At 38.8% G+C, this 27,553-nt stretch overlaps 2 protein-coding genes across 9 annotated transcripts in view; one reads left to right on the top strand and one right to left on the bottom strand.

Annotated features, from left to right (window-relative positions):
* LOC112465853 (protein bicaudal C homolog 1) overlaps positions 1–24,528 on the top strand; it is a 36,650-nt gene extending 12,122 nt beyond the window's left edge. For 2 of the 4 annotated variants that reach the window (XM_025033610.1, XM_025033611.1), the window contains exons 4-15: positions 4,038–4,107; positions 9,924–10,003; positions 13,297–13,512; positions 14,092–14,331; positions 14,655–14,873; positions 15,301–15,601; positions 15,931–16,320; positions 16,844–16,945; positions 17,042–17,292; positions 17,551–17,779; positions 17,911–18,030; positions 18,419–24,528. In XM_025033610.1, coding sequence (XP_024889378.1) covers positions 4,038–4,107; positions 9,924–10,003; positions 13,297–13,512; positions 14,092–14,331; positions 14,655–14,873; positions 15,301–15,601; positions 15,931–16,320; positions 16,844–16,945; positions 17,042–17,292; positions 17,551–17,779; positions 17,911–18,030; positions 18,419–18,543 — 2,343 coding nt within the window. In that variant the 3' untranslated portion in view covers positions 18,544–24,528. Of the gene's footprint in view, positions 1–1,797; positions 2,641–4,037; positions 4,108–9,923; positions 10,004–13,296; positions 13,513–14,091; positions 14,332–14,654; positions 14,874–15,300; positions 15,602–15,930; positions 16,321–16,843; positions 16,946–17,041; positions 17,293–17,550; positions 17,780–17,910; positions 18,031–18,418 lie in introns of those variants that run through there. The other 2 variants (XM_025033613.1, XM_025033612.1) reach the window with 2 other exon arrangements.
* LOC112465858 (peroxisome biogenesis factor 2) overlaps positions 1–26,669 on the bottom strand; it is a 41,671-nt gene extending 15,002 nt beyond the window's left edge. Inside the window, exons 1-3 of one of the 5 annotated variants that reach the window (XM_025033624.1) lie at positions 26,265–26,669; positions 24,933–25,863; positions 24,532–24,623 (exon numbers count right to left, since the gene is read on the bottom strand). In XM_025033624.1, coding sequence (XP_024889392.1) covers positions 24,941–25,843 — 903 coding nt within the window. In that variant the 5' untranslated portion in view covers positions 25,844–25,863; positions 26,265–26,669 and the 3' untranslated portion in view covers positions 24,532–24,623; positions 24,933–24,940. The other 4 variants (XM_025033619.1, XM_025033620.1, XM_025033622.1 and 1 more) reach the window with 4 other exon arrangements.
* Between the last annotated feature and the right edge of the window lie 884 nt (positions 26,670–27,553).

Here is a 27,553-nt window from a genome sequence, read left to right as displayed (position 1 = left end):
TCAATCTTCAGTATCAATATATCTTTCTGTATGTACAAACTTGTCGGCTGTTATCGCTCATCGTAATTGTAATTGCTACCGTCGCTGTTATCGCTGCATTATAAGGTTGCTACATTCGCTGTCGTTGTTGCAGACACTGCAGCAAAAACTAGGTACTCCGTCGTATGTGAAAATATAACAACGTAAGAGCGCAGTGTTAATATATACTTATACCTACATGCAACGTCTATACAGATCAACAATTTCGGATTTAGCCAATGACCAGTTAGCTCAGCAATTTGCTGGTGTGGCATCTCCCTCGGTTCCAATCCGGTCAGCTTTTAAAGAAACGCCCTTTCAGAACCGAAACAATATACGACCCCCGAATGCAGGCCTATAAAGAGGCCCTACAGAGCTATGTTCACTTCAGTACCTGAGTTGCTCCAGTCGACATTAGGTTCTAGTTTTTATTGAGACGTGGTAGAGAGAGTACGTAGTGCAATAGCAACAAGTCAGAGCATCGTGATTTTTTAATGAAAATATACGTGCCAACTGTGCTGTGATCATAAGTGATTTTTTCTCATAAAGATAGACAGGCTAATATACGAGCCGATAATCGCAGATATTTGTGCTGATACAGTATTATCTACAGTATCTATTTCTACAACATTATCTCGGTGCAATATACTTTGATTGAAGAGGATTCGAGGAAGAGCTGGAACGATATCTATAACATTGTAGATATCTATATCTAGTTTGTTGTTGTTTAGATATTTTTAAAAGAGCAAGACAGTTTTCATCTTGTATAAAACATGACGCTTTTTTCGGTAAGTTTCACATTTAAATTTTAATATTTGAATCTAATAATTTAAGATAAGTAAAAGATACACAGAGTACTTCGGACGCGGATTATGTTATTATTATACTAAAGACTAAAGGTTGTCATGTATCACTGAGCACACATGACGAGTGTTTCGAAGGAATAAGATAATCATATGATTCACTGTTATTTAAAAAAAATTAAGATATTCGATAGTCGAGATATACGTCTAGAATGCGTATATTATAAATATGTGCATAGCAAATAACAAAAATTGCAACATTTAGATTTCGACGAGTTTGGGAAAATCGTTTCCTAAAAATTGCGTAGATCCTTATCCGCACATTGAGATAAAGAACTTGTTAATCCGAAAAAAATATTTAGTCCGATACGTGCAACTAAACATTTTAGTTAGTTTAACTAAACACAAGTTGAATTAATTAATTCTTGATTAAAAAGTTTTTATGGTTGACAAGAATGCACTACACCTTTTTTTTAATGCAACGTAATAATTGTTGAAACAACCAATGTTTAGTTAATTAACTAATATGTTCAGTTGCACGTATCGGACTAAATATTTTTTTCGGATTAACACATTTTTTCTCTCAATGCAGTTTTTGAGCTACCGAAACTCATCGAAGCTACGAGTATATTCTCGAAAAGACACGTTCAAATATCCCATAAAACTTCCCGCTAAGCAGTCTGTAAAGAAAACAGAAAAAGAAACATAAATTTTAACAATGGGAGGATTAGAAATGCCTGTCGGGCCGGAACTTTCTTTAATTCGTCTTAGCCTTAATTTGGTTTATATAAGACAATGGAAGCTTGTGAGTCTCTCAGGTAAGGAAGCGAAGAAAGGGGGTTCGCGGAGGCAGGGTCGCGATGACTGCCAACGTGGTGCGCAGTGAAGTGAAGTCGTGACCGGTGGCGGGAGTTGGAAAACGTAGTGGGAGGCGATTCGACCGGACCGACCCGTTATATTATCTCGCGTTAGTCAGTTAGTCAGTTTCCTTTCGTGCCAGTGATCCCGCGGTGATCCTGCGATGCGATTTGACGACGACAACTCGGCCGCGTAAAGAAAAAAAAGTCCTGGCTCGAAATTCTACGTATTTAACGGGTGGATCCCATATCGGTTGTGAACAAGTTTGAGGGGTGGGGGGAAGATTTGTATCGAGAGAGAGAGAGACGACTAAAAATCGTAGTAGTTTCAAAGTGATCCACGTGCGTCGAATCGCGCAGCGAAATGGAATAGAGTGATATATAGGAAGCCGCCTAATAACCGTAATTGGGAATCGCGGTCGATCGATCGGTGATCTTCGACGCGAAATAATTAAAAAGGCACTTTGTGACATCGGATCCTCGTTGTCGACGACCGACGGATCTTCGAACGAGATTGATCGTGCGGCCGATAAACTCGCGGAGACAATTACTTATGTCGCGACCCTGCTCCGGAACCTCCTCGATCAGTTAATTAGATCTTCCGGTATGTTTTACCGCAATCGGCGGTGACTGCAGTGAAAGTAAACTCGGTATCTCGATTCATCCGTAGCGCGATTAGCGCCTCAGTGCCTACGAATCCAACCGAGTGACCCGTTATCGTTATCGTGAAAAAGTGATCCATTCACCTCCCATTCTCGAGGAGGTCGCTCTGTGTCGCATAGAGCGACCTTTTAATAAGTGACAATTGTGAAAACGCTTTTTTTTCTCTCCTGGGAATTCGCTCTTTGACTGTCTTTTTCCTTTGTCTTTCGTTTCTTTTCGTTTTCACTGCGAAGATCGAAGGCCTCTTCGCAGCTGGACGTTGACAATTGAGGGATACGCATTCAACGAAGATGACCGTGGTAATGATAAATGTTTTCAGTTTGAAATGGAAATTTTTTTGCAGTCGACATTGTGCTCGTTCGATTTTAAGTTTTATTCCTTTTACGTGCACATGCAACATTTTCTCGGATTGGAAATTAAATAGCCACATTTAATGCTAAATCTGATTCAAATACTTATGGTCTAGGACCTAAGAAGTTAATAATATTAAATTTTAGTTAATAATACTTAGATTCTAATTATTACAATTTCACGGTTGTACTTGGGTTGGAGAACAGATGCTGTGAAATTATATATTCTGAATTCTATATGATTTAGTCTAATTCATAGTTTAAGGCATTCAAGTTTCTCTTCGAAGTTAGAAGCTACGGGCAGAAGTTTGCATCCAAAAATAGTTATCTTTTGTCTAAATTTAGAAGTTTGTGTAGACGTTTAATAATTCAAAGAGGTAAAGGATGCAGGCTAAAGATAGAAATTGTAGAAAAATACTCTCACTCTCACTCGCGATACGCTTTCATGATACACGAAACCTTTGATAATTGTAGCAAATTCTTTTCAACGAAAATTGGATCATATATATATATAGTATTGCTGCAACCTTTTCAAAGTCTACTATTAAGTATAATAATAATTAAGTATCGTGCAGATGATACTGCAGTTGAAATAAAGATTTCCTCACATTAAGAAAAATAATTATTCCATTATATTCCGTAAGAAGTTCTTAATTAATGAATTCATTTAGGTTCTCATAAATCCTAAAACACTACAAAGAAATTCCATTAATGAAAGAATTAATTAAAGAATATACTAATAATTTTTTATATTTTGAAATACAAATTATACGTATAATTGTTTTTTCACGATAAACGCAAGTGATTAAAAATAGGGGCATGTTTGTCTAAAATTAAAAGTGCTGTACGTGCGTGTAAAAAATTAAATATTCGAAAGTTATATAAAAATATGGCAACTAGAAAATTGATAAAAATCGAAATGATAAAGACGATTGCTCCAGAAAGTGAATAACAGTCAATGTATAACTTCGATAAAAGCTACGTGTCGAAGAGATTAAATATTCGTGAAGGTCATGTGGAAAACGAGATATTCTGAAAAATTGATAAGAAATGTTAAACACTGAATCATTAATCATCGACAAATATTAAGCAAAAGAAGAATTTAAGAAAATATTAAAGATATCTCATAGCTCATTTATAATTAATAAATAATTTGTATCTAGAAGTTTATGTAGAAATTCAGGAACCATCTAAAGGTGCGACAAAAAACCACAGTTGGGAAATATTTCGAAAATTTTTTGGTACATTTTAACGACACATGTGTTTGCATTATTAAGTATCTCGAGAGAGATATTCAAAAGAAATTATTTGACATGCAGAACAATAGCGATTTTTCGTTGTTGCAGGTTATGGAGAGAACAAACACTATTGTTACGTGGCCATCGAGACTGAAGATCGGAGCAAAGTCGAAGAAAGGTAAGCGATGTTATTGACTTAGTCATCTAAAGGCAATCTGTTATTTGGATTGCTTACTTTAGAACAGTTTCCGGGGTTTAAAATGTCAATAAGATAACAATAGATATAGAAATTTGTATTATATTGCACGTACAGATAGCATAGGCCGAAGGGATTAGGAATTAGGAACAGGAATCTCTAAAATTTTAAGTATGACCATACGAATAATGAAAATAAAATTTTTCTTTGCTATGTATATTTGTGCAAGAAGGCATTATTTGAGCTATTGATATATATGATTACAACGGCTGACATGATAACGGAATGCCTTTAGCTTCATTAATATTATGTTTATCTGTGTTTTCTGACAAATGAGAATTGGGGAGCAACGTTCTTTCTAAAAGCCAAATGATTCATTTGCATTTGATACGGTAGCATTGTCATCGTCGTCTGACGTTGACAAAATATCCATTAACAAATGCAAACGCACGTTCAAAATATAATTAGACTGTGACGGCCTGTTTTTCGTTTAATCCCGAGGTAGCGTGAACAAAAATTTCAAAAATTTCAAGCGAATGGTACTCTTTCTAATTAAAAATAATTAAATTTCTAAAATTATAAATATCCGTGCGAAAGCAGTAATATGGAAAAGTAATGTTTTTCTTTACCGAGATTCAAAATCCACCTAAAAATATGTGCTGCATGAGTTCGAAGATTACCGGGTTTTTTTCTCGTGACAAACAGGATAGCGTGAAATAAACGCGCGAACGGAAGCTACCGATAGCTCGAAGGCGACGCGGAATTCAGATTCGGTGTGTCGCGCGTCCTTGGTAGATTATACACCCGTAGGAGAAAATCATCTTTCACGATCCTCCGCACGTTTCTCCGCATTCGAACTCGTGCGTAATCGTGCGAATACGCGTTGTTCACGGATTGCGTCAACCGAGTGGTCGGTCGTGCCTCTTCGTCAGCTGACGCGCGCGCATCTTGCGCACATTGCTCTACGATCGCTATTTAAAGTTTCATCGCTGGCGCAAGTAAAATCGCGTGCGAAAAAAAAAACATTTGCATACCTAGCGGAAATTTTAGGATCGATTGGACTTGACTGGCGTTAAAACTTGCCAGAAATTTTTTTATTTAATTGAGATTATAGATGCACACAACAATGTTTTAACATTTAAATAAAAACTGCAGTCTACATTTTTGTGAAATTCTATAATGAGATGAGCATAATTAATGAAGTGTATAATTAAACAAAGAACAGTGAGTTTTTATACTTTGAAATGTCATCTCGATTATAAAACATTTGATAATCCACGAATTTTTAATGAGTCGCTAAAAATAATTGCGATGCAAGAAGCGTTAAAATGAGAATTTCAAAAAGGTCGAAAGATCGCACGTTCGCACAAAAATTCGCATAAAAATGATCGCATTAAAAATCGAGAATTCTAGACATATATATCTGCCACAATTGATTAATCATCCATCGACGTTTTTCACGTCGATTGCGAGATTATTTCGTCAGTTATTTCTCGATAAATAAAATTACGACGCGTCGATCGATCCAATGTTCGTTGAAGCGGCGGCGTCGTCGCCTCGTACAACCGGACCTTGTGGAAATTTTTTGGTGATTCATCCCTCCCTCTCGTGACCTAAACAGCTGTTGCATATATGTTTCTTCTCTCTTTTTCTCTCTATCGCTTGCTTTTTCTTTATTTTACGAATTTGCTCACGCGTGGTAGCCCATGTAATCTGGTATAAATAAACTCAGGTATCTTCTTGTTCGTTTTGACTTCAGATTATGATTAGAACGTGTGAGTTATCTCACACAAACACAAATACACAGAAAAACGCTCACGTACGCGGATGCAAATGCATGATCGGATTACTGTGAGTCATTTACAAGTTTTGGTATAGTCATTCTAATAATTTCTTGTGTATGCAATCGCGGAAACGTCAACGACCACCAAACGATAACGCAAGAGTCTGTTGCAAGAGTCTAAATTCTGTAGAAATTCACTTGCGGAATATTACTTGAAATATTACTTGCGCGGAATGTTATGGATTTATTTAATGCGTTTTTTTTAAGCTACTTGGATTCTCTGAAATGATTGCTATTATATAGTGAAGGCTCCAGCTGATTTGAAGTAAATTTTGTTCTTTGTTCAGCATTAAGTTAATTAGATTTTTATTTAATTAGGTTTAATATATATTTATATCTTCCGAATAAATTAAACAAAAACGTGCACGTATAAAATAAAATATAAAGTTGTCAAGTGAATTTTATTAAAATAAAATTTTAATTAATGTTCAGAGTAACATGACTTTAATATTGAAAGAAGACCGATAATCAAATTATGTAAGTAATTCCAGAAATTGGAAATTATCTCTAATTGAAAAAAATTTTTGTAAATATTCTGCGAACTTATACATGCCATATTTCCATACGCGTCTTCGCAGTTGATAAGAAAATTACGAATGGCAGTAAGTATTCTCGCACAGATGTAATACTTGAAATGGAATTTACTCGAGGCAGCGAATGGGTCAAATTAACTCACATCACGCGCTCTTCAGGGTTAATAGATATTATCGAGTTATCTCCCCCGTGTCGCGATAGGATATCACCTTGCGATTTGACCTGCTCTCGAAGCCGTTGTTGTGAATTTTGCGCAGCGATATCGACGGGATTCTAGTCCGGCCTAACCAGCTGGATAATTGTCTGTGATCGAATTAAGCGTGTCAATCAGTATCATGTAGCCCGCTCTAATTCTTCGCCGCGTGAAGATGTCGATGTGCTGCGAGTCACGTAAGCCACGGTGCTCTTCGAGTGATAAGACTATACATAGTTTTTGTTTCTCTGGCGGACGTGTAACTACATGTGTATAACTACATGAGGAAAGACTATAATAACTATAATAACCGTTACACAATATCTATGTCTGGATTCAATCATATTTTCTATAAATGCAACAACGATCCAATGCATGCAGTGTATAATCAGTAAAAGTAAAAAATTTATTATTTCATGGAATCAATACGAAAAGAGGATACAAATAGAAATCACAAGTTTAGATGATTTTAATTATAAATTGAATTTAAACGAATATCTATATACAATTTATAATCCAACTAAATTATATAGTAAATTTTACATTTATTTTACAGAAAATTTCACATAAAAAAGTTTAAAATAAAGAATAAAATAGGTGAAGAGAGAGATAAGAGCTTTATTTCGAAATTGAAGCTGTATTTATTTCTCAATAAAGTGCCAGTTTTCTGTTTGCTCATCACATCACAGTTATATTTAGTCAACAGATATTGAATGATGTGTGTTTGCAAAGTAAACAACAAACTTCAAAAAACCAGATATCGCGTGACTTCGCAATATTACTGTTTCATAAAATTATCTAACTTTTATTTCCGATCGAAATCGAGGAAATTTATAAGATTATCGTGAGATCAATCGAGGAAGTTTTGATTTAATTCATTACAATTTATCGGAGCATAAATTCTGGAAATAGGATAGGCAACGTATAAAATAATGCTATAAAAAAGGATTTTTAAAATTATTCTGAATAAAAAAAAAGTGACTTTCTTTATTAAATATTACTTATCGTTACTAAAAAGATCAATAACGAAAGATTATTTGAAACCACGATTATTATTAAATTTCAGTGTATCCAGATACAAATATTATATTTTTAAATGACAGTTATTATAACTTTTCCTCGTTTCGTTATTATCGCAGTTCATCCTCGTATATCTCATTGTTATCATTGTTTCCCCTCGTTGACATTCTCTTCTTACGAGAATTGATCACGCAGCACAGCGATATATACATTTTATTAAGAAACATCTAGTATCACTCAGATAATCAGCCGAGCCTCCGACACCTGCCCCTCTCTTGTTACCGCAACGGCAGCCGACACTCCTTATCGCGTTGTGCAAACAGGATTCATCTACTTTCTATGCTCGGCGCGGCTAAAGAGGTCAGGTCAGGCCTCAAAGTCTTGCACCGAAGAGTCCGCATGCTACCGTCGCGCGTCGATTCTAAAAATAAAATCGCGGATTGTGTGGCGAAGACTGATAGATAATCGCACTAACACATAGGATTTTCTATGATCTAAACGCCTCGCCGATCGTATAGGAGAATTTGATCGGACTCTGATTTTCGAAAGCATATTATTTATATATAGATATCGCGTTATTTTCCACGGTATCTCTCTTACGTAATCGGGGAGAGATAAGAAGTGCGAACTTCGCGACGCAGACGATATGGTATCGTTGTTTTGATTGTACGAAATTCCGAAAACGTGTTTATCTTTCTTCGCGCAGAGAAATCTCCGTTCGGGAATAGAGAATGCGACAGTGCCAAAAACTCCAAATGATTCTCAATTCTACTGAATAGAAAATGTCACTGAAACAACGATGTTATCTTAATAATCGATTTTCGACTCGATTTCTGTTGAAGCAAATCTACTTGAGATTAATTCAAAATTAAGATCTCATTATCCACTTGCGCGCCAGAATTTTTTAATATTTATGAAAAAAAAGTAAAAAAAATTACATAACCAGATTATTCAGCAAAAATTTCAAGGAATGAGGAAACGTCGATTTCTCCTATCAAAACTCATATTTCAAAGTCACACATTTTTAAGCGTCAATGAATCATAGTTTTTTATTTCGCGCATATTATATATTTACATTTAATGATTGATTCCTAATTGCCAATAATTATTGTATCTAAATGGATGAATTATTGAGTCTCGTCCATGCGTGATAAGGATCGAGTAACGAGCGAAACGTGCACGTGCGATCATTATGCAGCGTCAATGACGCGTCATCGCACTCGACTTTGGAACACACGTTATACAGTCGAAGGCCTCGCGTTCAGGAAGAAGCAAGCGTGCGCTTCACGAATACTAAGATTGACTTTAAAATGATTATCGATTGACTTCGGGTTTTCTGCAGTGGCCAATTCTCGCCAGCGACGTCTTTCTATCCTCGGGGCCCTGCGCGTCGTAAATTTCTTTCGGGATCACATCGGAATCATCGACAGACTTTTTACCGAAAATATTCTCGTCGACGTTGTTTCGCCGACATCAAGATTGACCGATATAGTTTGTATTCGGCGACACAAATATTCACCAATACCAACGTTTTTGTGTATCGTCTACAATATATATATGCGTCTCCAATATTTTCATTGAATCGGTAGAATTCTTACTTTGCTACAGGCTGGTGGTGCCTTTGTTACATACATCTAAAGCGCGGTGAGTTCGTCGACCTTTACAAGGAAAAATTTCACCCAGTTTTGCGGATATTTTGCTTTCAAATCGTAACAAACCAAAAGGAGCTTCTGACGATACACAAAAGTCTATGACTGTTTATGTCAGTGTGTGAACATATATTCGGTGCCGGTCAAACTCGTTATCGATGAAAGCATTATCGACGAAATCGTTGTCGATGGTTCCAATATAACTCAATTTGCCTGAGGCCTATGCTATATTATTCGAAAAATCCGAAAAATATGGACGAAAGGTACATGTGGAAAATATCTAAAAATATTCCTTTAGAAAGAATCTTTCTATATATATTCCCTAAGAGATATTTGGTAGCTATAAAGAAGAAGTTACTATTTCCGTTAATTGCTTATTTTGCCAGGCGCAGAACGAAGTATAATTATGTATAACATGTAATTAACGAGGTCTATTATAATTGATTGCTCGGTGTAATAAAGGTGCGACTCGCCGCCGCCTTAAATTATATTACGTGCTCTCTTATACGCCCACACACGATCGTTATCGTAATTCAATTTTCTGCCCTTTTTTTCGCAGATCCGCACATAAAAGTGGCGGGACGATTAGATGATGTACGATCAGCGAAGGAGAAGATAATGGAAATTTTGGACACACGGGTAAGTCATATATATTGTACATATTCCTACTCAGTATATCGATAGAACCCAGTTTGCGTCAAAGATATCGTTTTACAATTAATACTGCGAGATTACAAAAATAGGAATGGTCTTTTAGTATTTAAAAATATATAGCATCTTAGATGAATAGGATAGAGTGGGGCACGATAAATTATTATTTGCAAAATTGCAAATAATAAAGTGCAAAATTGCCGTCGATATAATCGCAAGCTTTTTCCTTGTGAAGGGGCAATCGTTTTGTCGACGAGCAAAATTCCCACGAAGGAAGTATGTCAGCGTAACGGGAATCTATCGAATATTTAAACTGCAAACATTGAACGCAATGGCTATAGAGGTCTTTTCCTACTACGGTGCAACATTGTCTGCGGCGCAATTACCAGCGGTCTCGCAATAAAGAATAGAGGAAACGACGTCGCACGCGGAATGACGACTCGCGCGCATGATCGAACGCAAGGACGTGTATCTATTAGTATCAGTTATCAGTTAAATGTGGTATGGACGGTTACCGAATTCGATTACGTGATATGGCAGATCGACCATATGTTCCTTTTTTTTTTAAGTGTTACATCATCCGCGGGCGATAGTAATCAATAGCAGCTTGAATTTGTAACGAATCGGAGATTTTATCAATTATATAATCACTTGTATAATTTAAGCACTCACGAATATAAGGATACTGTCCTGTAAACTGTCAAAACAAAGTGCAGATTAAGGCGATAAAAAATAGACGAGATCTTTTATAGGATACGCTATCGAAAGTTTAACGTATAAATACTAGTATTAATAGATACATATTTAAATTTGTTTATCTAATTGCGAGTAAGAGCGATATCGATTAATTCGACGACTTTTAGTCGGGTCATTAGACTTTCAGATCGACTCCCCTTCGATTTATGCTGATATCTTTTTTATCCGGTTCCGTGCACCTTTCTATTTAATTACCAGACGCGTGTCGCAAGTGAGGAAGGTCGAGGGAAGTAGACGGTGAAGGAAGGAGAGGCGAAAGACTACGCGGAAAGAACGTACATATTCTATTTATACGTCGCCGTTCGCGGTCACAAATTCCCAGGCGAGAAAGCGAATCGTTACGTTTAGACGAGCAGCCGAATTGCCGTGCAGAAGAGAAAGAGAGAGAGAAGATAAAAGTCACTGCTAAGCGACATGATAATATGGATATCTTGATTAATTAGACGATTAGCACACTAGCTTTCTTAAAAACTCGAGGAAAAGAATTTGAACAAAAGGAAATTAATTTGAGATTAAATTGTTCGTGAATCGAAAATTAATATTTTAAAATTAGGTCGAATCTTGATCGAACTTGATTTTTTCGTGATTTTTAAAAATTTACTTTCTGAAATTCTTAGAAGAGCGATTTATAGATTATTACTACGCCGCATCTTTCGTTCGTATTCTCGTATTGTTGCGAACATCCCTTAGCTAAAAAAGTCACGACGACGACGACGCAGCGAAACGTTGTTAGCCGGTTCCGTTACCGTTAAATCGCGAGACGGCAGGCGAGCCGGACTTGTCGCTTTTATGCCAAGCCATACCGAGCGTACCGATCGATTCCTGTTACTTTGTCGAATGTACATTCCGACGTGCGCGCATACATTCCAGAGACACGAATATATACGGAGACAGAAGCGGTGTAAAGAAGGACGTGTGAAAGGAACACGTATGTCGTATACCCTCGCGCCCGAGAGAAACGTGGATAAAATTCTGCGCTCGGTTTTTCTCGGGCACGAGAGAATCCGCCGTTCTTCCTCACCTCTTCCTCGCGTGATCTCTACTCTAGCGCAATTGCAATCGCGGCAAGTGCACGGACATTTTAAAATAGATGTCATGCTTTGCGTCAAGCATGCAAAAGTGGCGCGACAGCGACACTTGTATATATACCGCTAATTACGGACCGCGAATGGTGCGTAAATAGCGCAAAGGTATTTATAGAGCGCTCAGTCGGACACGTGCGTGGATATTCAATATCTTTTCGAGCCGACGCCAGGATGTCGACGTCCTGAATTTCGCAATCGTAATCGCATCTGTCTGGTTTTCGAAATCATTTACTGAATATCTAAACTGGCGGAATAGAATGGTATGAGCGGAACCGCCATTGTGGTTCTTTTTTCTGTCATTTGATTTCAACATCGTTATCAAAATCAAAACTTTAATATGAAAAATTATAATTAACTATCGGTATATTTGCAAAATTTTGAATTTTGTTCAGTAGAATTTAGTCAAGTATAAAAATTGCGAACTGTCGTTGAATGTATTTTTAACTCTTACAAATATTTTTTTCGTTCGCAATTGTGACGATTTTACAAAGTAGTTGTTTCGAGACTCTTGCGTTCGGCCTCGTTGCGAGCGAAGCGATACGTCGACGACGACGACTCATTATATGGTCAGGAAGGAATTCCTGAAGTTGCACGGTGGATCGCGCGACGTTATCGCGTGACTTTATGTAACGTTCAGCCACGCGATATCTAAAGTTGCGCGCACGAGTTGTTCCGCGGCGGATCGGCGATATGGTCCGAGAAACTCACGCACGTAAAGTCGACGATCTCGAAGTTGGTATAGAAATACGGAGTGTAACGCAAACGAATGTAAATTGTCGGAGAAGAGATATTACATTAGCGCGGAATGTAATGCGCGTGTAAATATGCCGGTTGAAAAAACATAGAGAAAATATTATTAGGATATACGGGAAATATTCGCATTTTCTCTTGGTAGCCGATAATTTCGTGATACGGAATTAATTTTCTATATATAAAAATTGCATTTAAATATCTGTTAATATTTTGGTAGAAACTTTTTGGTTTTTTATTAATTCTCATTAATAATATCAATAATTGCAATGTCAATTTTTATCAAAGTGAATTTTATCTAGATTACCTTCAATGATAATTTCAAGAGAGATCATCATCATTGATGTCATTTTTGATATTCGATAGATTATTTCAGTTAATAATATTAAATCCCGAATTAAATTTCTTTTAATCTAGAGTTAACTTTAATTGTTTATCGATATATATTTAATTAGGTATGTTTGATAGTGTTTTCTGAGATGATTAATCTTAATTTATCGCAGCACTTGGAGAAACTGCATTTCTCCAAGTAGCAAATGTCTAATTTCTCGGAATAATGGAATCGAAGGTGCTTGGAAGTTAAATTGAAATAACGAATCGAAATAGACTATAATCGGCAATAAAGATATGGAGTTGTAAATATAATATGTCGATTCGACAGACGATCAATCTTGCAAACTTGATTTTCAGCAAAGTAATAGAGTGACCATGAAGCTGGACGTTAGTTACACCGACCATTCGCACATCATTGGCAAAGGCGGCTTGACAATTAAACGAGTGATGGAGGAAACCGGCTGCCACATCCATTTCCCAGACAGCAACCGCAGCAATCACCAAGACAAGAGCAATCAGGTCTCCATCGCTGGTGAGATGGAGAGCGTCGAACGCGCCCGCGCTCGTGTCAGGGTGAGATTTCTCTCGCAAGATCGTGTGTCCAGGATATCCCAGAAGATGTACAATTTTGATGCTCGGTAATCACTCTACGTGAATACCGAACACGAGCGATTGAGTTATTTTGTAAAAAAATAAATAGTATTACTTCTCGGATATCCACGATATTTCTATTCGGTGCGCATGCGGAAATTGCATGCAAGACGTTGTTACATCTCAAAAGAAGACACAATCTTATTTCTCAATTAATTGAACACCACGTTAATTGAGAATTTCTATTTCAGGCATGGGTATCAAGAATTTAATGTTGTGTTAAATATTATGTGTTATGCGATAGAATAAAGATCTCTGATCGAGAGTAAAAAAAGTAGTGGGCGATTTGTGGGAGATCTTATATGAAGGTGGGTCAGGAACGAACACAATGAACGAACAGCGAACGCTAACAAATAATATGTTCTGCTTACACGGTCTTTTTTGAATTTCCATCAGCGCGGAATTTGCATTCGCTGTTCATTCATTGTTGACTCGCTCATACACCCACCTCAAGATGAAACTGTTCGAGAAACATCGGCTTACAATCCCTGTCTTTTTTAGAATCTGACGCCTCTGATCTTTTCCTTCGAGCTGCCTATAATGGGCGCTTCGCAGAGCATGCCAGATTGCACCTCGCCGTACGTGGTGAAGATACAAGAGAAGTACAACGTACAGGTGATGTTTCGCACAAGACCGAAGCTGCACGCTACGCTGGTGGTTGTCAAGGGATGCGAGTGGGAGGTTGCCCAAGTCAAAGAAGCGACGTATCTGCTGATCCGTTATATGTGCAAAAATTTAGCTGTGAGTAACAAGAAATTGAAAGATTTGCTTTCAAGAGAAAATTAATCTTAAAATTGGAAAAATTAAATTCGGAATTGTTTTTCAGCTTCTTCCTATGAAACTAATCTTGTTTGATCACTGTCTTGCAATTAATTTTTTCTACATGTTTCTTGATTCGCTCATTAAAAATATTCAGAATATATATTATATCAATTTATCGTTTTCCTAATTTTTATCAAAAAGTCGAATGTGTGAAAAAAGCAAATAGTACTTTTGTCATATTTTTTTTGGAAATTTTTGTCCTTTATTCGGAAACTAATTTTTTTGCGTGTTTCTTTTCACAGAGTCAAATCCAAGTACAAATGTCGATGGAGATCTCACCCCAACACCATAGCATTGTGCTAGGGAAACAGAGTAGCAATCTGAAGATGATAATGCAGCGTACCGCCACGCAGATTATGTTCCCGGATGCCGGCGATCCAAATATACCCAGCCTCAAAAAAAGCAACGTCACTATTACTGGCGACATAAACAATGTTTATTTGGCCAGGCAACAGTTAGTGGTAAGTTTATACATCCGGCTTTCTATAATTAATCCCAAATTTTATCTTTTCTCCTTCTAAACGTGCATTACTATTGTATATTCCCTTATTTTTTCCTCTATATAAACATTTTTACTTTTTAGAGTTATTCTTTCACTATTTAAAATTTCTTTTTACGTTATACTTTCAATTTTAGCAATTTTAATGATTTATATATTACATATTATAATTTTCAATTATTACACATACCTCGTTATATATTATATGGAATAATCGGAACACAGAGTCTCAAAATATATTTACTTTATGCTTGATTGCGAAATAACTGTACATATGTTACGTGTTTCCTTTTCACAATTTGGCTCTCTGTATGATTAATATAAATGTTATTCATTTATACTAACTACTCTACGTAACGATACTACCATGACGATGATTGCGTGTTTAGGGCTCGTTACCACTGGTACTTATGTTCGATCTGCCGGAAGACTCTATGACCGCTTCTGTGGATACCGAAAAGATCTCCCAGCTCATGCAATCTCTGGACGTGTTTATCAACGTTCGTCACAAGCCGAAACAGAGTACGCTTTCCGTGATTATCAAGGGAATCGAGAGAAAGGCTAGTAATATTTACAAGGCACGAAAGCAGTTGTTGGGACTGGACGAGCCTATGGTTGTCGCCGATATACCGGTTACTTATCACATTCCGAATGCTGGCAATGTTTTTCAAGGCAATTCCAATAACGATGGTGAGTATAAATTCGTCGAAATAAATCGTAATAGGAAAGAAATGTGATATCTTCGAACAGATCGATGTGGCAATCGAACCACGTCGCGCGGCACAGATTTTTCTGTGATCTTCAATAAATTCATTAATTTTTTACAACTAAATCTTATAATAAATTTTAATGCAATTTTTTTTAATTTAGCGAAATTTTATTTATATTTTCGGGTTAATAATTAAAGAAGAATTTTAGAAAAGCCGGAATGATCAATTCCGTTATGTTCATTTTTTCATTATAAATATGTTTTTATTTTATTCTTTAATATTAATATAAATTCTTTAATATTCAATTAGGCTCCACTAACAATCTGATCAGCGGCGTACCGGAAAACTTCTCGAGCATGTTAAATGTAAACACGCAAAATTCACCGTACTGCGTATCACCGATCTCGCATTCACCGAATTCTTTGGGATTGTCGTCACACTGGGGCCTCCCTCATCATTATATTCAGTCGATGTGTCCGTATCCCTACTCTGGCTACTCTCATTTGAATCACCTGCTGACGACGCAACAAATGCTGCACAACAATATGATGGGATCTTCTCACGGGCCCCATGGATTATCGAACCACGTGATGCCTCCCGGTCTCGGAGCGTTTCACCATAACAATGTATCGACCAACTTTTCCGGTATCCACGGTCTGAACGCCAATTCGTTAATAGATAGCAAAGACGGTAGCAGCGGTGAGTGATTACCCGATTTATTCCACGCGAATTTTTTATACATTCAATTTTGTACAAACATTTACTTAACGTTTTGATTGCCACGCCTTTTTCATCATTTTCACGACAGAAATATAAAAACTTTTGTAAGATGAAAAAATATTATTTGATCTAAATTTTGGAAGATGCAGCGAGAGGAAGTTGCGTGTATATATATATATATATATATATATTATATATATATATATATGTATTTTTATATATTTTTATTTTGATTTATAAATGTAGTTTAATAAAATTTGAATTTGAATTTGAAAATGTTTCGCTACACAAAAAATAAATTCGGAGGTATCAAAGCAGAAAAGAATTTTGAATAACAAGATCAATTCGTAATTCGTGTAGGATTGGCAGTCGAAGTGTTAATATATATTTTAATGTTATTAGCACTTAACATTTTTCCCGATATTATTTAACGTTTTAAACGTTTTATATTATAAGAACCATCAAAACTGATTTGATTTTTATTCGACGAATTTATTTGCAGCCTATTCTTCGCTAAGCAGCGTTTCTAGCTCCCTATCTAGTCCTGCCATCAGTCCTCGTAACATCTCACCAGTCAACCCTACGGATGCTAATACTAACTTAGGTAAGTCAAACGTTTCGAGAAGCCAACGATCTAGCTATTGTGAACAATCGATTATTACTATTTACAAGTTACAAATAATCCGTTTTTTTTTCTCAGCGGATCTAACTAGCATGTTGTCCGATTTACCGGTTGCGGATCGACGTGCACCTGGTTGCGAGAAGAAATCACTCGAGATGGCTGCACAGCAGAATTTCACGCCCTTCGACTATGAGCAAAAGAAACTGCTGGCTACAAGGGCGATGCAGAATAAGTCAAGCAACAACGATTTCCGTGTACCAACGTCCGCTTGGTCCGGTTATGGCCTCAGCCAAAGTATTCCGTCCATAACTACGAGTGATTTAAGCAAGGTAACTATTTCGGATTTCTTGGCTATATAAAAAATAATTGAATCACAATAACTCCGAAATTTATGAGAGTAAAATCTATCAAGGATTTATATTGATATTCTTTGCGAGTTTATAGATTAATATCTAAAATAAATGTCTAACAGTTTCTTGAAATATTCAAAGTGAATAGTGATTTCTCTGACGATAACTATTTAATAAAATCAATAATTAATATTTATTAAAAATCGAGATATTGACGCGAGAATTTTTAAATTGCAGGATCTGCCACATCCTTCAGACTTGTGGAAAGAACCAACTACGCCGGTGTTCAATACCGATATGGATTTCGGTGGTATTATCTCGAGCAAAGACCGCGTTGGACAGATTGGGATGGCTTCAAATTATATGGATCACACGCCGACCTCCCATTTGAACAAAATTACATCGTCCCATCGCTACAATGATCTGGGCAGCATGTTGACTAGTATCGGGTTGGAGAAATATATACGTGAGTATAAAAAAGTTACAATCTAGTAATTGCACGCCTTCTATTGAGTGCCATTGCTTTGCTTTTACTCTATTTTCTGCTTTTGCTTGAAAAAAATCGAAACGCAGCACCGCTTTCTTTTCATTCGCTAGGCCTGTTCACGTCTCACGAGGTGGACATGGCCACGTTTCCTTCCCTGACAGAGAAGGACCTATTCGAAATCGGAATTACCGCATGGGGTGCGAGGCGCAAAATAATGCTATTAATATCTGGTATGTAAGAATTTACACGCACGGGCAGCTTACCTAACTTCGAGCAGCCTAATTAAACGGATTTGCATAATCTAACAGCAAAACAAAGATTTTGAGGAAGCTGATCTCTGCATTTTGTCAACTATACTCTACTATTGCTCTACTACAGGACTGGCAAAATCTCTATATTTCTCTCTATATCTATATATTTCTATAAAATTCTTTCTCTCTCGAAATCTCTGTGAAGCTATCGGATTAACCAAACCTATTTTGCATGATTCAAAATTATCTAGGTGTCACGATGTAAAATTATCTAGGAGAAAAAAATTACGAACAAAGCTTTTTTGTATCGATATATCCTATTTTCTTTCTATACACTGCTAATCTCGATAACTCTTTTCTCTTTCAGAAATGAACAAACGCACTAGTCCGTTCTCTGGAAGCGCTGCGCCCGGCGCTGAACGGAAGGCATCCTCGTCGTCGGCGCCAACGTCGTCGTCGATGGGCAAATGCAATTTGGACACCAAATGGTAAAAAGTAAAACAATCGCGTGTATGTTATTCGTTCCGAACGCAATGACGCGTTCAGTCAGCGCTCTCGATCTCGGAGATCCGTTGCACATCGATCGAAATTGCGGAAACAGATACGTACTTAATAATGCCGATCGCGTGCGTAATTGCGGGGGACCATTACCCTGTTACATCGGTCATTCGGACGGAACACACACGCGGATTTACGGAAAAATCAAGAAGGCTATCTGGCTATTCAGCTTGTGAGAAACTCGACGGATGCAGTACAAATAGCCAAATAGTTTGCATGTTAATGATTTAATTACTTAAGTATCAGGAGAAAGTTATTTTTGTGACCGAGACTGGCTGTATTATTTTTTTTCCTCATTTTTTTTTTCGCTGTTCTCGGCGCGCGGCGCGGAAGGTGCCTTAGGATTAGTCATTATTATTTTCGCAGTCTTTGTTCGTTATCCAAGATGGACATTCGCGTCGTTATCGTTTCGTCCTTGTTAATAAGTTTTTCAACGTGAATCTTAGCAATATAATCAATTCTGCGATCTAATTAAGTCTTATAAAGCAAAGCGCGTCAGTTGCGCGGCGAAAAAGAATCATGTAAAATTGTGTTTAAAACTTTCACGAAACGTCGACGCGCGCGTCCTATTCGTTACATCGTGTGGTGATTCGCTTGATGACCGGGTGATCGGTACGTGTGAGTGAATGTGCGTGTATGTGTGTGCATGGAACACCGGGCATAAGTGTTTCAAGTAAAATCTAAAAAAAAAAAATCAAAAAGGAGTTTATATCAGGTACTAGAAATTTAAAATGAAATGCGATGGGCGAGGGATGTCCCGTGTGTTCAGCGGTCTTTCGTCCTAGTAAAAAATTCACATATATTTAATTCAGACTAAGCTCGAATGCAACCGTGGGTCCGCCGAAACTGTATTCTTAATTGAAACCGTCGGAATAAGCGATCGATGCTAATCAGATTCGACGTCGCGCGACGAACAAATGCGGTTTGCGGTAGGACTTTGCATGAGGTTGCGATCTCGAGTTTTACAAAGTAAGTATAAGTTGCAAAGTATTTATTAATTATTTCGCGAAAGACGCTGGACGCACGTCAAACAATGGACCGCAAGAACTTTTCGTGTAAAGCATGTGTTGAAGACAGAACGGTGTAAAATGGTTTCTACAGCGCAAATATTCCATGTGTCACTCTCCGCGCAACCGATACTTTTCGAGGAGTCAATTGAATCGGGTAGCGATACTAAATTACAATTTACGACGACGATCATCGTGTTAATTATAGGAAGCCTTCGTTATTAAATTAACTCTAAACTTGGCAGAGTAAAAAAAAACGAATTTGAAATTGTATCATAGCGAAAGATATAAAAACTCTATATATATATCTATATATATATATGTAAAAACTATATATAAAAACGTTCATAAGTTGATATTCAGATATACAAAACTGCTATCTCTCTTTAATGCAATTCTTTTTTTCCTAAGATTTATTTATGACATAATAATACGAATGTGATGATTTAGACGACGTATGCAAGTATGATTTATATAGACGCATTTAAAAACGATATATTGCCAAGTTTAGATTCTTCCGATTATCCTCGCACGCAGAGAGCTCCATTGGCCGCAGTCGATTTCGCAAAACGATTGTTTTATAGACATAAGATATATCTCGTTCTCGGTAATAATTTATTCGAATTTTTAAGCGTTATTTTTGTTAATTTTTTTTTGGAACAAAGGAATGAAAGCGTTAGGTAAATTAGTTCTTGAGTCACGTGCATTATTATTCAGATGTCAATGTAGCATATCGAACTAGAATCGAAGAAGAAAGTACGATTATTTTGCAGAGAAAAAAAAATCGATTCTCTCGTGAAATCTTTGAATCGCGCGATCATAGACCACGATCGTCAATCTCGAGAATCGTCAGATTCCTAGAAAAGAGTAGAGATTAAAAGAGGACCGAATCGCGCGATCGAGCTGATCGAACATGTGCCTAACGAAAGATTTTACTGCGAAGAGTTCTTGACTAAGTCTTTTGCGAAATCTTTTTAAGCGTAAATTATTTATGCGCTCGCGAGATAGATCGGAACATTAAGAGGAATAAGTTAATGAGAATTAAGAATATTTCGCAAATACGTGTGATATAATCTTGGACTGTTTGGTTCTATTGTCCGTTTTCTTTTTTTTTTTTTCGTTCAATAGTGATAATAACGATGATCTAAAACAGAAAGGTCCCAAGATTTTCCAGGACGATCCGGTCGTCACGAGAGCTGTAGGATTAACAATTGCAGAACAAATAGATGAAGATGATATGCCGCGAAACTCGTTAGCTGTACAAAATAATCTATAGATTTTGACAATTTTACCGTTTAAGAGGATAATTCGTGAATTTAAATTTCAATATTTATAGATGTCCCGTTAGCAGTTAACTTACTTTATCAGAAAAATTCTAAAATTTTTAGTAGGGAAACGGGGGGTAGCCCCGGACAGTGGGTAGCCCCGGACATTATTGAAATTCAAGTATACCGCGTATCTATGGCCATTACGTATCTCGACATATGCAGAATAAACAATGGCCATAGATATGCGGTATACTTAAGTTTCAATAATGTCCGGGGCTACCCCCCGTTCCCCTAACAAGATTCTAAAACAACACTTTGTTAGAAATTGTGAAATATTATATTATATATTATATTTGTGACGGCATAATTTTTAAAGAATTTCATTCGTATTAAATCTCATTGATAACGACAATTGGTACGATCTTAAATTTCAGAGAAGTTTAAAAGACGCTTAGAAAAACTTTAAAGACAAGATGAATTTTTTCTATTCGAAAAAATTAAGACCTTTTTGAATAATTTCTACAGAGTTCTTTAAATTTTTATGTTGTCTAAATGCTGCATATCACCTTTATCCAATTGCGCCTGCACTTATGCTGCCTTAGGGGCTGCGTTCTCTTATAAGGGGCAAAAGGTAATGGTTTTTGTGGCAGCGATGATCGTTATCTATAAAAAAAAGGGTTTTGATTGGTAAAGGGTTTTTCAAAACGATAATCACCAAGGAAAATAAACGTAAGCATGTAAGCATGAAGTGTGCGCGACTGAACGAATATCATGTGTAATATATCCATTGTCGCTGCGGATAAAATGTACACGTATCGCATAATCGTGAATCAACGAAGCAGCGCAAGCGTCCTCGAGTCTAAAAAACCATTCGTTCGAAGGTCGTTGGCATTTCGTTTCTTACACAGGGTACCTCAAAATTCGAGAATTTGAAAAGAGCAAAAGTTGAAAAAAATTCAATTAAAAACAGAAAGTAACAGAAAGAGAGAAAAAAGCCTTCTGATTTCGAGGAATCTTTCAGGCCTCTTTTCTCGACACTTATTTTTTGTACTTGCAATTTTCGAAAATCGTGCGACTATAGAATTCGAGATGAAAACACCCTGTGTATTATACGGTGAGATCGTCCTTTTGCCAGCCAATAATCGACGGTTTCTCTGCCTAGTCCTAAGAAGAAATCTGTCAATGTTCCTACGTGAATACGCACTGATCCCGTGCAATGTTTAGTGTATACGGGTAAAATATAGGTATAGTCGCGGAAATTAGCGTTAAAAAAGAGAGGGAAATGCGCGTGCGAGGAGAAGAACAACGACGACGACGACGACGACAAACAAAGAGTTTCTAGTTAGCGTTCTCGCGAGCGTTTCGGTTAACGCAGAATCGATTTACATCGGGAAGAGAGAAGATACACCTACAAACTGTAAAACCAGTTTTCTTCACTACCACTTTTCTCTAGTCCCTACTCACTTGACATTTTTTGCATCCAGCAAATAACATGACATATACTTCTCTCTCTCTCGAAAAAAGAAAGAAAAGCAAAACGAGGATGAGATCAGCCTAGAGTCAGCTGATATGCGTATAGTCAATTGCGCTCGAACTCGCGCTTAAGAAACTTATACGCGACTTGGATCCCGTTGCGTTTACGAGAATGCGCTGTAAATCTTCGAAGTTGCATATCGCAAGCATGTTTTTTTTTCACTGTGTCTTTGCGTCGAAAACGAATCATTAATATTGTTTCATTATAGCAAACTGTGGACTCGCTCTTTCCTACTTAACTCTTTAGATTTGAACAAATCGTTCGGAGTTAAAACGGATTAAGCTTATAATTTGTGTGATTGACGTCAAATATGGCTCAGTATTTGAGAATCTTACTCAAATTATGGATTAATCCGTTTTCGCTCCCAATTTAGTGACTTTCATTTTCTTGGTTTTTAAATTTCCATGAAAAATGATTTATGGACTTGAAAAGGGAAAAAAATAATAGACCTTCTCTGAGAATCTCGGGAAGATTTAAAGTCCACAGGCCGTATCGTTGTGCAACGATTTTTCCACGTCTTAACGATAGATTTGCGATTACTTATAAAATTCGAAGGTATTCTCTTCGATCAGAGAGAGGGTTCAGCGATCTAATCACACTTTTTAAAAATTGCAGAAAATTAATCTCAAAGTTGCGGAAATCAAAATTTAACCTAATCTGATTTAATTGCAATTTATATTTCAAATATTATTTGAAATTAAGTCAATTAATCCAATTTGTTGGAATTAAATCTAGTTTTATTTTAACTCATTGTAATATCGATCGATTGAGTTTCCTCAACCTTATTAATTTTCTCAAATCTTTAAAAAGGCGAGATATGCACCGTATTGCATTGAATCTTTTATTTTTATACATAGTACATCGCACCTTATCTTGCCTGAATGACAAGCTCGAAAAATTGTGAAACGCAAGCGATTCGGGAAATATGTCGATCTCGTCCGAGATGTAATATCGGTTTAATTCAGCAGCTATAATGGCACTTAGGCGCAAACCGTTTCCACGTATCAATAAGTATAAATGCCTCGCACTATTGTGTTCTCTCTTTCATACTCGAAATATCAGGAAATTGTGTTTTTCGCTTACCTATTGTTAGCGAGACCAACAGTAAAAATCGCTTCTCGGTACAGAAGGGACACTCTCTTGGGATAGTGTATCCTAAGAGAGCGATGCCCTTCGTATCGATCTCTTTAGTATCGTCGCTAAAGTGCCGGTAAAGAATGCGGAGAGAATAATCAAGGAGTTCGTCCGAGGAAAGAATGTACAAACGACAAATAGCGGCAACTTTGAGAAAAGTAAGACACTTCCAAGTTTGAATTCAATTTTAAGAAGGATATGCGCGCGATACACGCGCAATTCGGGAAAGGAATGGAAAAGATAGAATTGTGTAATTTAAATCATGCTTCCCGTGCGTCTTATTATTTTCTTCGGGCGAACTCCGTTTCCGTTCGCGATTAGTAAGATTAATGTTAGAGCGGAGCGCAAGTGTAAAACGCGGATATCTCAGGAAGTAAATAACAAGCCCGATATTTTGAGAAGGGATTTCTCACAGGACAAGATGAAAGAAACCGCGCTATACTCGTACTATAAATCCATACATTCCAGGGAAAGACGATAAGAGTTCGGATTCGAATGAAATTTGTAGTGTCGTAGGAGAGGCGGATGGAAGGTGTTAATTTATGTGTATGTGTTTCGCGTTTCCCCCCCCCCCTTTCTGTGCTATAGTGTTTATAATGTTGTTTCTCGTGTAATAAATCCGGGGACGTGCCCGCCCATCCAGCGCAGGTGCAGCAACTGAATGATAAGTTAATCGAGATGAATGTGTGTCATTATTGCATGTGTGAACAATCGATCCATCAACCTGCGCGGCGGCAGATGAAGCGTTTTATAATATACAGCGCAGCATAATATTTTTATATGATATAATCTAATCTAATTTTGATATAAGAGCCAAGAGAGTATGTATTGATCCATTATTGTTTGTTTCGGAAAAAAAGTAGAAAAAAAAAAAGAGGGTGTCGGAGGCCCCCCAAATCCGGGATTTGTTGTATTGAAATGAAGAATAAAGAAGATTTTGTATATTGCTATTTTTAATAAAAACAAAATATTAATATCACACGCATACACCCCTCCGTCGTGTCCCGCGATAAATCGATGCGGCGATCTGAGAGAGGCGATTCTCTTTCCATTCATAATTTTATTTGTTTCCTAGAAGATTTAATTAACACCGATATAATAATAAAATTAGTTTTGTATACTTATATTTGTCGCGTTTGCGACAAAACACACTGTTTCTTTTCTATATTTTATTTTTTATTACTTTGGTCGTTGAGGTGAATTCTTTCTAACGGAATTAACACGTTATCACACATTGCAGTAACATCAATCATTTTCACTTGTAAAGATAGTATTTGACGAGGTCTATAAAGCGAAAGTTGGCACCGTGACTCGTTCATCACAATCACGTCACTTCGAGTCACCATCAGTTGTCTCTGATAAAACTGAAAATATACGTACGTTCGCGGTTATCCATCGTCCACTTTCTCGAAGCTATCGTCCGACTCCTCGTCGTCGCTCCGCGGTGCGCTCGCGACCGTGTATCTTTTCATATCCTCGGCACGGAGCTCCGCGTCGCAGGTGGGACAATGGAACGCGCTCATCGCGGTGAAGTGCGCCTGTAGGCAGTAGTAGCAGAACAAGTGCTCGCAGCCGGCGTGCGACGGCAGAATCGGGTCCTCGTAGCAGTAGGCGCACTTGGTCGTGGCGTTCATCACCGGGAACAGGCCGCTCGACGGTTCCGGCCGCCGCCACAGCCTCATCGCCGCGTGCTTCAGATAGTGGAAGTTTATCATGGGTATGCCGATCGTGAAGAGTTCCATCAGACCGTGCCAGAGCAATTCCCTCGTCATATACGAGTAACCGATGATTCTGGGTCGGTGAGTCGTTATCGACTGACTGGACAGACCGAGCAGAAACTCTATCACGCGCGGTTGCACGCCCCGATGGAGGAAGAACAGCAGATTAACGAGCTCGAGGAGATTGATCGCGTTCGTCGTCCAGTCGACGAGCGACTTTAGCACTTGGGCGAACGCGCCACGTTCGGATAGGTTCTCGTGAGCTAATTTGTCTTTCAGATACTGCGGAAGAACGCTTAGAATCAAGTGGAGCACGGACTTTCGGTGATTGATGTTGGCGTAGTGCAGATTGAGGAGCCGCTGGCCGAATGTGGAGGAGCCACGTTGCAGCGAGAATTTCCAGATGAAGAATTTCAGGACGGCGTCCACTTCCGCTTGCCATTTGTCGATCTTGCCGGGCGCGCCGTACCTGGCGATCTCCCTGGCTTGATTCCGCAATACCTTGTAGATCTCCGTGTCCAACTGAGCGGCGTCGATTTGATTTATTCGAGAGACGTAAGGTGACGGCGTCATGATGATCGATTAGGGGAGCTCTGAAAGAATTTTGATTTTTACGCGATAATACGTGACGCAACGTAGAAAAACGTTTCGTTAATTACATAATATAATAATTACAAAAAAGTTTCTTGAATTAACAAATATATCACGAAAATAGATTCTTTTTCGAGTAAAGAGAATTCCAGATATCTTTCGATCAATTTAGACCACTTTTTGTTTAACAAAATTTAAAAGGCGTCAATTTTCTAAATATCGCGTAAACTTTAATGGAATTTGACAATATTTAATTAACGTTAAACATTGAAGACTTTCGTTTCGATGTTAGTTGCTGAAGAAAAACAGATTGCGCAAGATCGCGCGCCGACTAAAAAATCGCGCGGCGGCCTTGGAATACGCGCACGCCGCGATCTGCCGTTCAAAGTTCATCCAAAGTTACCTCGTCATTCTCGGAATTCAATTTCCGCTTATCATTTCCCGTACCTAGTCGTGCAAGCGGCGTCTAATCTTTCCTCTCTAGCGTCGACAAGAGGCCAAATATACGAATGACGCGTTGGAAAGGCGCGGCGATGCCGGGCGAAAGGTTTTCACTTTCGAATCGACTCCCTCGAAGCGAGAATGAAGTTAGCCACGGTCGAGCGATCGCGCGAAAATGCGTGCGTTCAAACCGCGCCAGATGCTCGACGGGCTATCGTTCACGGACGAGAGCGATCAAACGAGACTTTCGGTCGATGATTCGCGTGCGCGTCCGCGAAGAGGTTAGAGTGACACCGAACAATCGATCGCTCCGAATATCCACGTACTCCACGTCCGCGGGTCCGCGTCGCATCGTACGCGTCGCCGGAATGACTCGCGCCGCGCGCGCCGAGAGCGGCCGAACATACGCGACCGGCGCGGCTGGCGGCTGGCGGCGGCAGGGGCGGGCGCTCGGCCAATGAGAGCGCGCGGCGCTCGCGGGCGCATTCGGGCCGACTCGGCGCGGCTCGGCCGGGACTTCGTCTCAGTTCGGGTTCGTTTCTCGTCGCCGCTGCGCACGGGGTGCGTCGTGCGTCCGCTCGGTCCGCTGCCGCGCGGCTGGCACACTGTACGCTCTCTCCCTCTCTCTCTCTCTCTCTCACACACTCTCCCTCGCGATTGCTCCGGACTCCGGGGCGCTAACGTTTTTCGAGGTTAGACGCCGCGCACGGGCACGGCTCTCCGGCCGGTAGCGAGAGCGATCGACTTGACTCGCCGGCGCCGTCGCGATCGTCATCGTCGCGCGTGGTGGTCGCGTACGTGTTTCGTGTTCGCGCGTCGTTCGCGCGTACGTCGTGCGGGCTCCATGTTGCCGCCGGTGGTATGACGTCATCGAGTGTCGGTGTCGGTGGTGCCGCGCGTGTGTACTCGTCGTCGTCGTCGTCGTCGTCGTCGTCGTTCCTCTCGCCCGTCGCCGTTGTCGCGCGCCCGCGCCGCCTGCAGCCCCGTCGCACGTCATGCTGCTCTCGTGATAAAGTTTGACGTTTCTTCCTCCCTTTTCTCTCTCTCTCTCCCTCTCTTTTTCTCACGTTCTCTGTCCTTCGCCTCTTCTTATCTCGCGAAACGCGGAGTGTGCAGCCGCCGTCGGAGTCGCTGGTCGAATCGCATTCGCAATATTCGCATCGGCGGGCTGCCACGGCGCGACCCGCCGCGACGGTTGTGTACGTGTGTATGTGACCTCGCCGCTTCTCCCCCGCACGTTCTCCCTCTCTC

The sequence above is a fragment of the Temnothorax curvispinosus genome, unplaced genomic scaffold, assembly GCF_003070985.1.
Source record: "Temnothorax curvispinosus isolate PA1 unplaced genomic scaffold, ASM307098v1 QBEX01015564.1, whole genome shotgun sequence".
NCBI classification, from domain to species: Eukaryota; Metazoa; Arthropoda; class Insecta; order Hymenoptera; family Formicidae; genus Temnothorax; species Temnothorax curvispinosus.
This window is presented reverse-complemented; position numbering and strand designations above follow the sequence as displayed.